The sequence below is a fragment of the Prionailurus bengalensis genome, chromosome E1 (genome assembly GCF_016509475.1).
Source record: "Prionailurus bengalensis isolate Pbe53 chromosome E1, Fcat_Pben_1.1_paternal_pri, whole genome shotgun sequence".
Taxonomy (NCBI): Eukaryota; Metazoa; Chordata; class Mammalia; order Carnivora; family Felidae; genus Prionailurus; species Prionailurus bengalensis.
In genome coordinates, this window is record NC_057347.1 from 57,466,509 (window position 1) to 57,483,604 (window position 17,096).

Consider the following 17,096-nt stretch of genomic DNA (forward strand, 5'->3'; position numbering starts at 1 on the left):
GATAGCGCCAGAGGGCAGTGGGTCCGCCCCCTGCCTGGGGGGACCCTCGGCCGGCAGCTGGCATGCTGCTCCCTGCCTTGGGCCCGGGGGCACGCATGGGACTGTGGCTTCTCTTTTCAGTGACCGGGGGAGGCGGCCCCCCACGGACGCGGCGGTGCGCGCTCACCTTCTCCTCGATCTCACTGGCTGTGTGCTTGGTGGTCTCCAGATTCTCCACTAAGGCTGTGTCCCCCAGGAAGTTCCCCGACGCCGCCGACAGACGGGCCAGCAGGGAATCTTCCAGCTCTTTCAGAACAATCTTGAATTCATTTTGAGACTTGGTGAGGTTGGCCTGCAGGAGGGACAGACCGCGGGGCTGGGGGGCGGGCTCACGCAGCGGCCGGCGCTGCCCCCACCGCTCAGCTGAGGCCCCAGCACGGACGGGAGAAGCCTGAGCCTGTCCTGGGCAGCCGTGTGTGGCCAGGGAGCAGGGCCTGGGACCGCTCTGAGCCCGCTCTGACCACGCACAGGGGCCGGCCGCAAAGGCCATGCTGGTGGGGCAGCGGTTTGGCACATGCGGCCGTCTGGGCACCGCTGAGGCTCCTCTGCCGTCAGTGAATTAGTCGTCTGGTCTGGAATTCGGTTTGGGAGGCCGCCGGGGAGGAAGAGCGGCTCGTTCTGGTGCACCTAATGCCATCGGTGCGACAGGCTGGGATGCTTTGGGGTGGCCGCTGCTGGGTCAGGGAACCTCGCTGTGACTGAACAGCCCGCCCCGAGCCACGTGGGGCTGACGTCAGGCCCCGGTACCTTCAGCTGCTCGAGATCCGGGCGCTCCTTGGCCACCACGGCAGCCAGGAGTTGGTCCTCGAGCCCGTCCCTGGTGACCAGGAAGTTGATGAGGGTGCACTGGGCTTGCACCTCGGGCTTGTAGTGCGGGTTGAAGTACTTGGTGTGCAGGATGAGGCGGAACTTGGGGTGATACTCCACCTCCTTGTCGCCGATCTTAATGAACCTGGCCGTTAGGGGAGGCAGGTTAGAGCTGCGGTATCACCCACAGAGACCACCTCCCATAGCAGCCTGGCGGCCCCCTTGCCCCGGGCCCCACTGCCACCACCAACTCTCCTCGGGTCACCAGGAAAGGGCTGTGTCTCTCCTTGTTCCAGTCTTTCTCTCTGGCCTGTGGTCAGGACCTTCTAGAAGGTGCACCTGCTCTCTCTCCGGCTGGTTTGTGCCGATCTTTATAGCGGGGATCGCGGGGCTTGGTCAACTCTAGCGACACTTTGTACTCACCCGGGAGCTGGCACAGAACTACTCTGCCTGGGCCCCACCCCAGAGCCACGAACACCAGAAGGACGCTGACGTCCCAATTCAGAACGCCATTATGTTCTGGAAGCTCCCCCGGGGGTGGGGGGAGTCTGAGAACAGCCAGGGCCAGAACCTGGTCTGCTGATCCACTGTGGGGGGACCTCTTCTCTCTGTTCCCCTTCTTTCTGGTTGAGCTCACTGCTTTGGAGGCTTCTAACTTCAACTCTCGGGCATCACCACTCATACCAAGCTCTTTTCAGAGGCTAGGACATCAGCATATTTGTTTGTTACCTCTGTTCTGGGCTTCTGCACGCACCCCTGCATTGAAGGGTGGCCCCTAACACCTTTGACGTTTACATTTTCAAAGTTGACTTAATTAAAATTTTTTTAATGTTTATTTTTGAGAGAGAGAGAGAGAGAAACACCGACTGAGCCACCCAGGCACCCCTAATATTTTTTATATTAGAAAAGTAATACTAGCTCAGTGCATCAACCAGTGAATGGAGCCACACTGCGGACGGTTACTCAGCAGTAAGAACGATGAGGTCCTGACACACTACTGAACAGACGAGCCTTAAAGACACAGCTCAGGGAAAGCGGCCAGACCCAAAAGAGCCACGCCGCAGGACTCCCTTTATGTGAAATCCACGGAGCTGGAGGGCACAGTGGTGGGCACCAGGGCCTGGCCGGTGGGGGGGGAATAGGGAGTGACTGCTTCGTGAGTACGGGGTCTCCATCTGGAGGGATGCAAGTGTCCTGGAACCAGACAGGGGTGATGCTTGCAAAACACTGTGAACGCACTCAGTGCCACTGAGTCGTTCACTTTAAAATGGCTAATTTGGGGGGCGCCTGGGTGGTTCAGTCAGATAAGCATCGGACTTTGGCTCAGGTCACGATCTCATGGTCCGTGGGTTCGAGCCCCGCGTCGGGCTCTGTGCTGACAGCTCGGAGCCCGGAGCCTGCTTCGGATTCTGTGTCTCCCTCTCCCTGTTCCTGCTCCACTGGCACTCCATCTCTCTCGCTCTCAAAAATAAAGTTTAAAAAAAAAAAATAAATATAAAATAAAAATAAAACGGCTAATTTTATGTCGGGTAGATTTCACCTGAATTTAAAAAAAAAAAAAAAAAAGCTCCTGCGGGCTCCTGGTTTGTATGATGAGTAAAAATGGAAGAAGCGTGGCCACTGAGGACCACTGCTGGCAGGGGGCCTCCGGCAGGTGTTGGTGTCCGTGTTCCTGGCCGGGATGCTGTCCTGCACCTGCCAGTCTCTCCCTGGGGACCGGCACTTTGTTGACCCGGCTGCCCACCAGGAAGGCAGGATTCCCCACGCTTTCTCCACGCAGAGGCCGCACCTGGCCACTGAGGGCGTCGGCACGGATGGAACCGGGAACTCACTTTCCCTTTTTAATGGTATTCCTGCCCAGCAGCGGGTCCAGCACGGGGTCCACGGTTTCGCCAATGTTCTCGATGAGCAAGGTGTGCCCTTCGGAAATGGCCTGCTCGATGATGTCCAGGTAGCTGCGGGACGACACGGGGGGGGGGGCATTTAATGCGGGGGGCTCAGTGACGGCACCGCTGGGTGCCCCAGGGACAGCTGTCAGAGCAAGAAGGCACCTAAAGACGAGCGGCCGAGGGGCCGGCAGCACATGCCCTCTGCGACCCGCCTTCCCCGAGGGGCGCTCCCCTCCGGGCCTATGGGAGCACAGCTCTGTTCTCACTTCTGTGTGTGGCTCCACGTCCCCAGTGCTCCAGGAAGGCGCACGGGGTGGCCTTAGTGACCGTCTGTAGCAAGGAAGCCAGCCCCGCTGGAGATAAGAAATGAGAAAATGACCAGCCGGAAGCCCCTTGGCCAGCACACGGCCGGGCGGGACGCAGCCCGGGCTGGAGCCCAGGTGAGCGCTTCCTGCCCGCAGCTGCGGCGGGTACTGGGGGGAAGAGAGGAGAGCCCCGAGTTTGCTTCTTCGCTCTTGCCGCTGTTCCCCAAGGCCAAATGTGGGAAAACAAATCCCCGTGCAGGCCAGCATCTGTGTTTCAAGATCACCCATCCGTTTAACAAGGACGAAACACCCCAGGTGACTTTCCACACACAGGGGCCCAGCGGCCAGTGGCTACGCTTAGAGCCCGCCCCCCGCCCTAGGCCCCTCCGGCTCCTGCCTGCCACCATCGCGCACCTCTTCTGTCCCAGGCGGATGGCTTTCAGTTCGCGGCCGTATTTGTTTTTGATCCACTTGATTCCTTGCAGCTGGGCGTCCACGATGAGGGGCCACCGCTCAGTGTTGCACAGGATGGTGGCATTCTCAGTGGACATGCGGTCACTGGGGAGACCCTGGTTGTTCCAAGTGGCCACGTCCGCGTCATCGGTCAGTAGGCTCAAGGGGTCCAGACCTTCCGTGATCGGGATGGGGACCTGCCAGGGGGGAGCACTAGTCCTCAGAAGAGGTGATGTGGCCTTACTGCCCCGCGGGAAGCAGCTCTCCAAGTGACACGGTAGGTCTGTGGTTAGACCACGGACGAGCCGTGTCGTCTGGAAGACAGCCAAGCGGCTGACAGAGCCCCTGGGAACCCGCCAAGAAGGGCAGCAGCACGCTGGGCCACAATTTATTTATTTTAGAGCGAGGGCACCAGCAGGTGCACGTGTGAGTAAGCCGGCAGGGGCAGAGAGCGAGAGAGAGAGTCCCGGGCAGGCTCCACACTCGTGGCAGAGCCTGTCACGGGGCGCTCAGTCCCACGACCCTGGGATCAGGACCTGCGGCTGAAATCAAGAGTCAGATGTTCAACCAGCTGAGTCACCCAGGAGTCTCTGGGCCACAGTTGAAACCCGCAATGGCCAGAGCATCCGTGAGTGTGGCATTTGGCTGGGTCTGCCCTGCCAGAATGCCTCCCCAAGTTTCCTGAGCCACGAACGCAACCCAACCTCTTACCTTTAACTTATTTATATAAGGGATCCAAAATCTCTCCATCAGCTCGCTGCGGTATTTCTTGGTGAAGTAGCCCATGTAGGAGACGAAGGCGGAAATCAGCAGGACGTCCCCGCACAGGGTGACCCCCTGGCTTTTGAAGTTCTTCACCGACTCAGCCCAGCGGATGTTTTCCGATGCCAATCCCCCTACCAGCCTGAATGGAAACACGAGGTCAGTGGGGGCCAAGGGAAAGACCGGAAGGCGGCCTCCGCCTCTAATGCCGTGAGGCTTGGGCGTTTCCTGTCCTTCCTCGGCTCGGAGCTTCGGCAGCGGAAATGCGTTGGGGACTGCTTCAGGGAAGCAAAACTAATGCTTCCTGGAGGCACCTGGGGACCGAATTCTGCGTTGATGTCATTGCTCCGCTGACGTTATTTGAATGTTTCACCCACGTGCTGTATAAAGCTGCAGCCCGGTCACCGCCGAGCGCGGGCTTGGCAAGGGACAGGTCCTGGTAGAGGTGGAGTGGCCACGGCGGCCACGGGCCAGCGTGGCATCCAGAGGGCAGCTGGCCCACGTGGAGCGGGGACTGCAGGGGACGCATCATGTGTCACGGGCCACCGGCCTGAGAACTGGTCCCTGACCCTAGATGTGACCCCACAAACCTGAGAGCATTGAAGTGTTTGTTGAAAGCGCAGGCCCACTGAGGCCCGTCCTTAGCATCACTCGAGGGGCCCTTGCCTCCCAGGGAGGCGCTTTGATTTTTTTTGGCAGGCGTGGTCCAGTCTGCACCCTGCTGGAGGCTAGGGCCGTGCAGTCTGGGGGTCTCCCGGGGTCCCCGTGTCTCACTGACCACAGCTACAGTGGGCTGCCGGCCCCCTCCGGGGCAGAGAAAATACCACCAGAAGCCATGCACTAGGACCGACCCCTCCGGCAGCTCTTGCGCCAGGCTCTGGGCGTCGCTTTCGGAAATCCAAAGACAAAGCCCTGAAGCCTTGCTGTCTACGGGGGCAGCCGCCGGCACATGTGGCCAGCCCACACCCGCGGGGCCGGTCTGAATTGACGTGTGTGTGTGGGTTTCAAGGGGCCGGGGGGCGAACGTGCATCAGTGGTCTCACCGGTCATTCTTAATGATCACATGTGATCACAACTGATCACACGTTGGAACGATCAAATTTGGGGTTTCGTAAAATGCATTATCGAAGTCCGTTTCCTCTCCGTCCTCTGCTAAGGTGGCAACCAGAACACATAAAATGATGGGTGTGGCCCCAGTCCCTTTGGACAGCCCTGCTCTGGAAGCCCCGGAAGCCGGCGCCCACACCACGGGCGGTAAGAGTGGGAGCAAGGGGGATCTGCCCTGGGGGTGGGGGGGGTGGGGTCTGTGGACGCCGCCTCCCAAGCAGGTCGGGGTAGGTCTGGGTTATGCGGGGTTCCCCCCCGCCCGAGGTCACGGGATGCGTAGGGGTGCGTCGTGGAGGGCTACCAGCTCCGGGAGGTGGGGACACTGGCCAGTAGTCCGTCAGGGGGGTCTGTCCTCATGACTTAGCACAAGCGGGGACATTGCTGCCTGCACCTGGGGCTGTTCCTCCCCCTCCAAAAGCCGCCCGACCCTTCAGGGCACCTGAAAACAGGAGGGGCACCCGCGGGGCCGAGAGAGCTACCTGTTGGCCAGCGAGATCACCCTGTTGGTGGCATCTGCCTCTTGCTGGCACTTGATCTTCTCCGCTGTCGCCTTTTCAAAGGCCGACGTTAGGTTGCTCAGGTTGGCATTGAGTTCCTGGGAAAACAGACGGGGAGAGGCCCTCAAGTGGGGCTGTGCTGGGCGTCCCAGCATCCTCGGGAGTGAGCGCCGAGCGGGGCCTCCCGTGCTGGCTGGGCCCGAGGAGCGAGGAGTGCGGGCATCTGGTCCCTGCGGCTGGCTGCGGGGGTTATTCGCGGTGCTGAGTACCTGGCGGCCGCCGCGCCCACCCCTCCTCTGTGGGGTAGTGATGGGCAGCGTGAGCGCCTGGCTCGGGTGCTCCCCCCGCCGCCCCGCCCCGCCCCCGGGGCTGCAGGTGCCGTGTGGACGGGCGCTCACGGCGATCTTGTTCTTGATCCGTGACAGCTTCTCCTGTGCCTCCGCCAGCTCGGCATTCGCCTCCTCCAGGGCCTGCCTCTTGGGGGCCACGTCACAATACACCTCGTAGAAGCGCACGATGTTGATGCACCAGGAGCACAGGCCCGCGGCGGCCGTGGACTTGGAGCGGATGAACTCGGGGTCGAAGGTCGGGTTGCCTTGGTAGGGCCTGGAGGGGGAGCAGGTGTGGGCTCTGCAGGCCTCAGGCCTCCCCTGCATCTGTCCCTCCGGCCCTCAGCTGGCCGCTGACCGCGGAGCACAGGCAATGACCGGGGAGCACGGTGAATCGGTTTCTTTTGGGGGGGGGTGGGGAAGGGTCTTCAAGAAGAAGAAAAAAGTGAAACACTGAAGTCTGGCCCCAGAAGTGGTTTGGGGTGTGAGGGGGCACAGAGGCACTTTAGACCCTTCTGGAAACCAGTATTTTAAGGAGCGACGGCGACGTCGTTAAGCGTAACAGACTGGACTCCCTGCAGAAAGACTGGGTTAATTCAAAATAGAACCGATGAGCAATTCGGACGTCGGCCGGGAGTACAGCCGGCCATCCCCGCCTTCGGTTTACTTCGTGTTTCCTCTAGGTTGATGTGGCGACAGGTTTACGTGTTTAGACACCCGTCGGGGGCCGCGGCCGTCGGGGAGCTGGCAGGACGGAGACGGCCTGAATCTTCCGCGGTTTGGGACCAGTTAGGGAAATTACACTCTGCCTGCCGCCGAGGCCGTCCGGCGGTTAGAGGAGAGCCCGATGAACCGGCAAGAAAACGTGTTCTCCGGTCAGCGCCAGGAGCCCCGCGATCTCTGCGCACACACAGGCGTCTCGACCGTGGGGGAACCGGCGCCAGCGAGGAGGCTGAGCGCGCGTCCACCTCCCGGTGGTGGAGGCCCCTTGGCGGCATTTGGTTTGCTCCCCCCCGCCCGCCCCTCAGCAACACGGCCAGCCCGCCGGGTCTGCCCCTCCAGGTGTGGCGCATTTACGGTGACAACAGCGGGAAGCAGAAAGCACGCACGACGGGGCCCGAGTCAGCGGATGCACACGGCACGTGTGTGTGCGTGCGTGCGTATGTGTGTGTGCAACTGCTCTTGCCTCTAGGGGCCCTGGTGGTGTTTCTCGTGGTCCTGTGGGCTGTGTGACGGGTTGTTAGACCCTCCCATGCGCTGTTGTGGATTTTGAGCCACGGGCCTTTCCGCCTGCACTGACTCCTTCCGGTGGGGAAGGAAGAGGGTGCTGAGGTGCCCCAGGACCCGGGTGCGGCCACGTTTCCCCAGGCCACCCCACCGCCAGCTCCGGGGGCCCACCTTGCTGCACACGGCCTGAGGCCCTGCCCCACCCCGGCCGGCACAGCCTTCCCCTGGGAACAGGTCTCTGGCCGGGGCGGGCGGGAGGGGCCCCGGGGGACCCTGGCACCACTGTGCTGAGCTGGGCGGTGCGGCCGAGCCTGACTCACTTAAACGCCTTCAGGCAGGCCTCGGGGATGTGCTCCTTGTCAAACTTCTTCAAGGAGTCCAGGAACGTGTCCACTTTGCCCATCATGATTTTGGCCGCTTTCCAGCTCTTGTCCTTGGGGATCTTGCCCCCCGGCGCGGTCAGGATCATGACGGCGGCCGTGACGTTGACCACGGCGTCCGGGGGTGACCCGAAGGACTTCAGCTCGGTCAGGTTGTTCTGAAAATGACAGATGGGGAGCACCTGAAAGGGGCCCGTAGGCCCCGGGACCACCCTGGGAAGCTCCCACAAGCCTGCGGCCGCTTGCACGCACACGCCACGGCTTTCTCCTCCACTCTGACCGGTCCGTTTCTTGCTCCTTCCCTTCCCGCACCTTATTCAGCGTGTCGAGAGCTTCCTGCGCGGCCAGCAGGGCCGGCTCCGCCTTGGCCAAATCCGTCTCACATGCCTTTTGTTTCTCTGTGACATTCTGGAAGGAAGCCACGCGGGCAAGATCAGTGCAGGGATTGGTGGGGGCTGCGTGTGAGAGTGTGTGTGTGGGTGTGTGTGTGTAGCCCTGGGCAGCAGCGAGAGCACGGACGGAAGTGAGGAGGGTGCTGTGCCCCATGCTCCCCTTCATGCCCGGGAGGTCACTGGTCACCGCCTGGAGCCCGCCTTTCTCCTTTCCGCCCCTCTGCCCCTGCCCCTCAACAGGCTGGAATGAGCCATGGGGGTGGCAGACTTGGGGTTCTGGAATGGCCCCCGCTTCCGGGACTGACAGCAGTTAATGTCCAGCACCCGCCCCTCTCCAGCCCCTGCATCCAGAAACGGCCCCCGCGAGGGTGCTCCGGGGAGGGAGGCCCGGGTGCTATCCCCGGGGCAGCCTGCCCAGCCAGCACCTTCCACGCCCGTTCCTGTGGTCGTGCCCCACGGTGTGCTTAAAGTCGGGGGCGGGATGCACTCTCCACGGGGTGCCTTGCAGAGAGACCCTCTCCTTTCTGTCCTCGTCCTCTGCACCCAGCAAAGCCCCCAGCCCCTACTGGCTCCTTCCTGATGGACACCACGCGGCTACTGGTCTCTCTCTGTGCTCAGCACCCAGAGACTCGGAGGGGTTCTTCCCGATCCGAGGAGCGAACGCACAGGTGCGTGAACACGTTCTCACTTCCTTACGGGGAGGGCGAGCCAGACCTCCGAACTGTTCCATTTTGGAGAAATCACACACTGGCACTAGGAGACAGTAAGGCCTCAGAGCCAGTGGCGGGGGCTCCTCGTGGCCCAGGTCTCTTGGGGTGAAGGCGCTGCCTGGGCGGGCTAACCCGGGGGCACCACCCGGGGCTTCCTCCCCGGGGAGCACCCCTGACCCCGGGTTTGGAGAGTGGTGGGTGCCTGGACATTAAGAGCCACACGTGGATCAGACAGGCAGGTCACAGAGTTTGGGGTGTGAATGTGGGTCCTGACTGCCACTCCCTAGTTTCGAGACCCCCGGGCACGTTGCTGACCACCCTGAGCCTCAGAGGGTCATGGTTCTGCAGCTCCTGCCGCCCCGCCCGGCCCAGTGACCTCGGCACCTCTGGAGGGAGCTCCTGGCACAGGGTCTGAGGACCAGGGCCCCCGTCCAAGGGCGGGGCGCTTCTCAAACCTTAATGTGCTCACAGGTCCCTGGCATCTTGTTAAAATGCAGACCTGATTCAGCGGAGCTGGGCCGGGGCCCGAGAACCTGCGTCTCTTACCAGCTCCTGGAAATGCCACCAAGGTGGCCTGGGGACAGACGGCACGGCTCCAAGAGGAGGCGGCCCTCCTCTGAGCTGGGAGAGATGCCCCCTCAGGGGGCTTCCTGCAGGTCTGGGAGCCCTCCCGGCCTTTGCCTGGGCCCATGGGAGATACTGACCACTCAGGGGAGGCCTGGCCTGGCATAGCCATGAGCCACAGCCCACGGAGGCCCCGCGCGTCTGCACACCTTGTTGATGACCTCCACCTTGGCCTCCTCCTCGTCCGCAATGGCTTTCTCTTTGCTGACCTTCTCGGTTTCCACACCCACCACCTGGATCAGCTTGTCAGCATTCTCGTTTTTCTGCTTGAGCTCAGCCTCCTGAATCGCCAGCTTGGCTTTTAAGTCATCCACCTCAGGGAGGAGACGCCAAGAGACGGGTGAGCTTGGGCCCCGGGGCCACGACACGGAGCGGGAGGGGGTGCGGGGAGGCAGTAAGTGATAGGGTGGCCTCAGTGCAGGGCGTCCTGGAACGGGCACGTCACGGACGCGCCAGACTGGACGCACGAATCCCGCCCGGCTCGGCCGACGCGAAGCACCCAACGTAACGTCAGCACTGCGAAAGCATTTTGAACCCGTTTTTTTTTTGTTTTTTTGTTTTTAAGTATTAAAACCCACGCGTCCTTTCTGGCGTGAGAATGGACGTTTCTCTAAGGCCGGAATCCCGTTCCTCCGACTCGGGGGAAGGTTCTTCCCTACCTGGGACGCTGTGCTCTGCAGTTTCATCAGGCCGTTCTCCAGCCTCTCGATCTTGGCCACCAGCTCCATTCTCTTCCTGGCCAGCAGGTTCTGGTAAAGTTTGATCTGCTCCAGGAAGGTTTTGGGGGTGGTGTAGTTGTAACGCCTCTCGGTGGCCAGGTACAGCCTGGACATCTCGTTGACCGTTGTGTGCACGTAGGCTATGAAGAGACTGATGGAAGCCTTGACATCTCCCTGCAAAGGCAAGATGGGCCGTTGGTTCCCTGTCCCCTGGCGGGAGCGACCCCACTCCGGTGGGGGCCCTGGAGGAGCCCCAGGAGGAGTGGGGGCCGACAAGACAGCAATGCCTGTGCAGGCCGTCGTGGGAGCTTGGTGACATTGTACCACCAAGGGTCTGGCTCAGTGCCAGGGACGCAGCATGGCTTGACTCACGTGATCACCTCCACGCCCACCCATACCTGGGAGAGTGCAGGGTCCGACGGTATGTTTGAGTGACCTGGGCCATCCAGTAGGCATTTATTGTGCGAAGGGTCCTACGCTGGGTCCTGCTTCCCACGGCAGGGTCACAGCCACCACCGTCTGGGTCCACCCCATCTGCCTGGGCGCCTGGTCCCAGGAATGGTCCAAGCCATACCAGCCATGATTCAAGGTAATTTGGAAACGTGTTCCCCCTCACACCTGCTGCTTCAGCCATCTGACCTGTGGCCCTCGCTGGTGCCAGCCGTGGGGGCCTTTCCCCGATCTTGGGTGGGGGGCTGGAAACCCCACATCTGTGCCCTGAGCAAAGTGTGGGAAGGGCCCATCCCAGAGTAGGTGCTCTAGCAATGACCAGCAGATTTTACCCACCTTTCCCACCAGGCCCACGGTTAATTTCAGGTTCAGTACTTAGTAACTGAATATGTGTCCAAAATAAAGCAAAACATGATAACCAAGTGTGACTTATTCTAGGGCTCCTCGTTTTCCCCACTGGCTGGGTCAGGGTTTAATGGCCATTTCTAGGCCAGCAGTTAGCACAAACAGTGAACGTGGGCACCGTCTTTCGATTAAAGAAACGGCCTGCAAAAGACAAGCAGACTGACTTCCCCATCACAGCCGTCCTGGCCTGTAGAGGAGAAGGGCCAGGGCACAGGGGACGGGGCAGCCCCGGGCAGGGCTGTGCCGGAGCCCGAGACCAGACTAAGTGTGGGCCTCTGTGCACGCTTACCAAGTAAACACGGGCTCCCCGGGCAGCCCTGATCAGGCACTACGTTTAAAGCCTGATCTGCTCAGTCTGTTTGTACCCCAGTGTCAACCCTCCTGCCCCAGCCCCGTGGGGCCGTGGCCTCAGGGGAGGGGACTCCAAGCTGGCAGAAACGAGCGTCTGGGGGCACAGCAATGCAGGACGTGAAAAACAACAACCAGAAACTTAACATCATTTGCGATTTTGATCAATTTTGATATTCGTTCGTTGTGAATTATTCGGCATTAATTTGGACGGTTAACAGTACTGCATTAAGACATCACCGATCTTGACTGCTTGAAGTTACTCCCTCCCTTCTCTTAAATTTTGCACCAAGGCGAGTCCTTACTTGCCTGGAGGCAGAGTGCATGGGGTCCCCCTGTCCCACGCGGCAGACCCTCCCGGCTCTGTGAGCCCCAGTACAGGGGGCGGCAGAGGGGGCCGTGCCCAGTGACTCACCTGAATGCCCTCCGTTTCCTCGAGGAAGCGTGCACTCACGGACACCAGGGCATCTTCTGGCCACTCGTGGAACCAGTTGATGGCCGTGCAGTTGACAATGGCGGGGAATTTTCTTGCCCGCACACGCAGGACGGAGCCCACGGGAGAGAAACACAGGATCACCTAGATGCGGGACACAGAGGGACAGCTCATTGGTCACGGTGCTGCTGAGGCCAGAGCCTGCCAGTCCGGCAGAAAGCTCCTTCGGGAGGAAAGCTCTCTGTGTCGTCCGTTTCGGGTGTCCGCAGAGAGCACCCGGGGTTCCGGGTTTGCGTCACAACCGATAAATGCTCCACTGACTTCACGCCTCTCATGAGGGATGGAGAAGTGTGCAGGCAAGGCCCTCTGTCACGGCCACCGCAAAGTGGGGGAGAGAAAGGCCGGATGAAGGACAGAGTGGGGGATGAGCATCCAGGCGGGCAGATAAGGCCCAAGGACAGGGCCGGCCTCCTCCAGGCCTCTGAGAAGGTGGCTAATCCCCAGACAGTCGGGACTCCCTGGGACCCCAGCTGTTCATAGGTGCTATGCAAACAGGCCCTGGGGTCCCTTTGGCTGGACTGGGAGAAGCCTCAGCCCTGCGGGCCCCTCTCGTCCTCTTTCCACGGGGACCCTGGGCTGGCTCATTGGAAGTGGCCGTTCGACCGGAGAAAAGCCGGGCGGGGCACGGGGAGCATCCATCAGGGGCTCCTTCAGCCCCCAAACGATGTCTACTGGTCAGACTGTGTGACCCAGCAGGTTCTAGAAGAGCTACTGGGCTGAACCCTCCCAGAGGGCAGCACCATCTGGGTCAGGGGGGCAGCTGCCCCTTCTGGATGCTGACAGAAGGGAGAAAAGGACCCGAAGTGCCCTCAGTCCAGTGGGGTAGTTCAGCCCAGTTTCCCTAAGAAAGAACGTTGAAGGTCAAGGCCTACTTCCTCATCTATTTACACCCGTGTGTGTGTCGGGGGGTAGAAAACGCTTCTCTTGGCCACGAGACACCTCCGTCGGCTCACGTCCACCACGCAGCCCCACCGTCCTCTCCGATGGGCCTTCCTCGTGCGAAGGGGGAGCAGCCCCTCCACCCCCCACCCGACTCCGCACGGAGGAAAGGACCTGAGCCCCGCGCCGGGCCCCCCGGGATGCCGCGAAGACGCGAGCTCCCACCTTAAGCTGCCTGCGCACTTTGTCAATGAAGAATTTCCAGCACGTTTCCCGAGTGTCGTTCATGCCCAGGGACTTCACTTGGGGTCGCATAGAGGAGATGATGTTCTCCAACTCGTCGTCCGTAAACAGCCCCGGTATCTCCCCTGAGGCCAGCAGGTCGTTGATCAGCACCAGAAACTGCTCTTCAGCCACCTGGGAGTCTGTCATCAGGAACACCGAGGGGACATTCTTCACAGCTGACTTTATGTACTGTGCACCCAGGTCAACCTGGACGCAAGGAGAACACGCCGAGGGTCGGTCACGGGGACGTTTGCTTGGAGGCGTCCCCCACAACCACCCGGGAGGGGACAACCGGGGATCAGCTTTGTCAGCAACGTGCGGGGTCTGTAGAAGGGGACCCAAAACCTTGGGCGGGGAGTAGCCACGCTCACAGCGCCCACGCGGGCAGAAGCAACCCAAGTGTCCGTCGGCCAACAAACGGACAAAGGTGGCCTCTCCATATGATGGATTATTGAGGCTTCAGCAGGAAAGACATCCTGACACCTGCTGCAACCCAGATGTGCCTGGGGGACGTGACTCCCGTCCGCAAACGACAAATACCGCAGGATTCCACTGGCAGGAGGCCCCTGGTGTGGTCAGGTTCATACAGACAGAACGTAGCGGGGTGGGCGCCAGGGGTGGGGACTTCGTGTTTCAGTTTGGGAAGACGGAGACGGGGGGGGGGGGGAGTTATAAACCAATGTGGGTGTGCTCAATGCCACTGACCTGTATGGTGACAACGGTAAATTTTGTGTTGTGCACACAGTTTGCTACCGAGGAAAGATAAAGGGGGGGGGGAACCCTCAAATAGAGATCCCAAAGGAGGTCCTCAGTAAATGCATCGCGGGCTCAGGTCTGGAGCTCAGTGCCAGGAGGACACCGCTCCGCGCAATCCCTACACGGAGCAAAACGCCCGTCCCGTCCCTACTAGGATTTAAAGAAACAGCCGCACGAAACGACTATGCTCATTCTGGAAGCATCCGTGAAGGAGACTAGTAAAAAGGAGAAAGAACAAACACACGTGTCAGAACGGTACGAATACCTTGCGTTTCTCGAAGAATGTGCCCCCTTACACGCGAGAGATGTAAACATTCGTTCGAAACGTCTGTCGTCCAGGTACTAATGCGAGTTTGCAGGGTTTGATGACCTACTACGTGTAATGTCTAATTTTTCTTTGAGACCGATGGGCCCGTGGAATCGTTTCGAAGGCTTTAAAACGGGCCAGTTGGAGGCATCCCGTGTGGCTCAGTGCTGCCCTCTGGCAGCAGCCAGCCTCCCTGGCGTCTCTGTCCGGACAGAAACGTTACCAAGGTCCTTAGCTGGAGGGGACGGCGGTGGAAAGCAAGCCCCAAGTTCCACGTGTTTGACAACTTAGCACGAAAGAAAGCGAGGGGAGGTCCTGAGCTAGAAGAGGAGGGCCACACCGGTGGGGTTCGGGCAGGGGCAGGGGCAGGGGTGCAGGCTGGAGGAGCCTCAGAGCTAGGAGGAAGGCTCTCCTTGTCTTGCCGCCCCACTGAGCCCGTGGTTGGAGATGTGTCTAAATCCAGAGGCCTGAGCGTGCGCGGCCCGGCTGTCACCCCCAGGGAGGTGGCGGAGGGCAGCGGGTCTGTGGGTGGGAAGGCAGCTTCTGGGGTGGGGGTGGGGTCGGCAGGATGCCGCGGAGGGCCCTTTCTTCCAGCAGGTGGGAGCCACTGGGTGCAAAGCTGCAAAGGTTCCCCAAATTCAGATTCCAAGTCTGGCCCGACTGGCTGAGGCGCGCAAAGCTAACTGTACGGCCGTCCAGGTCAGGGTGGGAGTTTCTGGAGAGACTGAAGGCCTAGGAATGGGGATAAGGGGCTCCTCCTGACCCAGCTGCTCCCCCTCCCGCCACGTCTCGGTCTGTGGCTCCTTCCCATCAGCCCACAGGTGCTCCGCTGCTCGGCCGGCTGGCTCTCTCGGTGCCCCCAGAAGAGCCCGTGAGGCTGTCCCTCCTCTGTTGCGTCCCTGTCCTGCCCTGCCTTGGCTCTGGCCCCGCCGTCTCAAAGCTTCACCCCTCTGACCCTGGCGGCCACACCTGCCCTCATGTGGCCTCGGCCCTGAGTGCTCTCTCTTGCCCGTCCCTCACTCCCACCCTCTTAGGCTGCTGGTCCCGTCCTGGGGTCCCCGCCTCCCACCTCCCAGCACTTCCCAGCCCCCCAGCACGTCCTTCCTCTCCCCCAAATTCCTCAGATGCCCGTGTATGCGGAGTGGCATCACGTAGGTTCCTCCCGGCTGACCCCCGGACCCCCAGCCCAGATCTGCCCCGGCCTCATTTGCGGCCTGGCAGAGGGCACCACCCTGCTGGGCGCCGCTCTGGGTGCGGACGTCACGGTCAGCTCCCAAAGCTCGGGTGCCTGCGGGTCCCTTCCCCACTCGCCCCTCGTTGACAAGGAGGTCAGTGATCACCCGCGTCCAGGGGGAGTCTAGGGGTCTGCGTTGGTGGAGGGGAGCACACGCTCCCATCTCTGGCTGGAAGGCCCCCTAAGCTGCTTATTATCGTCAGACCATGGGCTGGGCCCTGACTCAACTTCCGGGGCTCCCCATCAGGTGCGTCCCTACTCTCCGGGCTATGACTCAGGCTTTGGGGGAGCATCCCACAGGAATACAAACAGGGCAGCGCTGGGGCCCGGAGAGTGGGGAGCCCAGCGAGGCCCCGCCCCCCTACTCCCTCCTGTGCAGGCAGAGCCCTGGCGGGTGGGGGCACCCCTAGACTGCCCCTCAGGTCTCTCCCTTCCCGCTCCCTACACGGCCCGGTCCCAGCCCCTGTGGGGCACGAGGCTTTTCTGCACCTCCCCACCGCTCACCCCGCGGCACTCTCTGTGTCCTCAAACCACCCTCCAGTTTGTTCTGGAACCTTCCCAGGTCTTGGTTCTCTCTGCTCAAACACTTGATGGCATCTCGTTTCCTGGGGACCACGTCCAGGATTCTCCACAGTGTCCCTCGGGGGCGGTTCCCGACCCCTTTCCTGCCTCTAACCTCCAGCGGGCGTCCACAGCTTATGGTACGGACCGTGTAACGACATCACGTCACTAACGGCACAACACAAGCCCCGTCAGCCCACTTTGTCTCCTTCTTTACTTCTGAACACACAGCAACTGCTCAATAAGTGATAGCGGACGGTTAGCACCAGCCGGCTCGCAGTGGGTGTTGAGGTCACGGTCCTCAGATCGCCTGTAAGAACGCTGTTCAGACTCAACACTCACAACTGGCCCTAAAGTGACGTGCCAGGGACAAAATCCACATGGCGACAGACACTGGGATGTAATCGTAAAAATAAACCAGTATTTGGGGCGCCTGGATGGCTCATTCGGTTAAGTGTCCGACTTCGGCTCAGGTCATGATCTCATGGTTCATGAGTTCAAGCCCTGCATTGGGCTCTGTGCTGATGGCTCAGAGCCTGGAGCCTGCTTCCAATTCTGTGTCTCCCACTCTCTCCCCCTCCTCTGCTCACACTCTGTCTCTCTCTCTCTTTCTCTCTCAAAAATAAGTAAACATTACAAAAAAGAAATAAACCAGTATAACTTGGTTGATAGATTAGAAACTTTTTAGCGGAGAAAACCCAGTGAGATGATACAGCTCAGAGGCGAGGGTCCTAAATGCCGTCGAGTGCACCCGGGAAATCAGAGTGAACTAACTTGACCGGCTAAGCTGCGAGCCGGTCCAGTCCAGGAGGCGGTGTAGCCCCCGTAGGAAGACCTTTCCCTTAACGCAAGGACCTAAAAATACATCGGCTAGTCCTTTGCTGGAAAGAGTAGGATCCACTGGGGACAAATGCCAAGGACAGAAGCCACATGCTTGTCCAGAGGTTGTGGTCCCTGGCAGAGCCCCCCTGGCAGAGCCGGCAGGGCTGAGAATTAGCACCCCGTCCCCACTGTTGTTCCAAGGGTCTCTGCCAGCGGCCCACCTCCTCCCGCAGAGCATCCCAGGGCGCTGTGCCCCGGCAGGGCTCCAGGTCACCCCGCTAAAGCTGCCCACCAACGACCCTCAGGGTCCTCGGGG

The 17,096-nt window shown here is 60.8% G+C and overlaps 1 protein-coding gene and 1 long non-coding RNA gene across 2 annotated transcripts in view; one reads left to right on the forward strand and one right to left on the reverse strand.

Moving 5' to 3' along the window:
* Positions 1-17,096, reverse strand: part of DNAH17 (dynein axonemal heavy chain 17) — a 99,928-nt gene that overhangs the window by 16,184 nt on the left and 66,648 nt on the right. Inside the window, exons 55-67 of the mRNA XM_043585684.1 lie at positions 13,041-13,307; positions 11,859-12,020; positions 10,181-10,414; positions 9,671-9,835; positions 8,108-8,203; positions 7,736-7,953; positions 6,258-6,465; positions 5,842-5,957; positions 4,205-4,397; positions 3,455-3,690; positions 2,679-2,801; positions 787-991; positions 167-331 (exon numbers count right to left, since the gene is read on the reverse strand). Of these exons, the coding sequence (XP_043441619.1) occupies positions 167-331; positions 787-991; positions 2,679-2,801; positions 3,455-3,690; positions 4,205-4,397; positions 5,842-5,957; positions 6,258-6,465; positions 7,736-7,953; positions 8,108-8,203; positions 9,671-9,835; positions 10,181-10,414; positions 11,859-12,020; positions 13,041-13,307 (2,388 nt within the window). The remainder of the gene's footprint in view (positions 1-166; positions 332-786; positions 992-2,678; positions 2,802-3,454; positions 3,691-4,204; positions 4,398-5,841; positions 5,958-6,257; positions 6,466-7,735; positions 7,954-8,107; positions 8,204-9,670; positions 9,836-10,180; positions 10,415-11,858; positions 12,021-13,040; positions 13,308-17,096) is intronic.
* Positions 4,303-11,108, forward strand: LOC122486159. The gene is made up of 4 exons (XR_006298034.1): positions 4,303-4,414; positions 5,413-5,509; positions 6,285-9,861; positions 10,087-11,108. It is a non-coding gene; the product is annotated as an uncharacterized LOC122486159 (long non-coding RNA).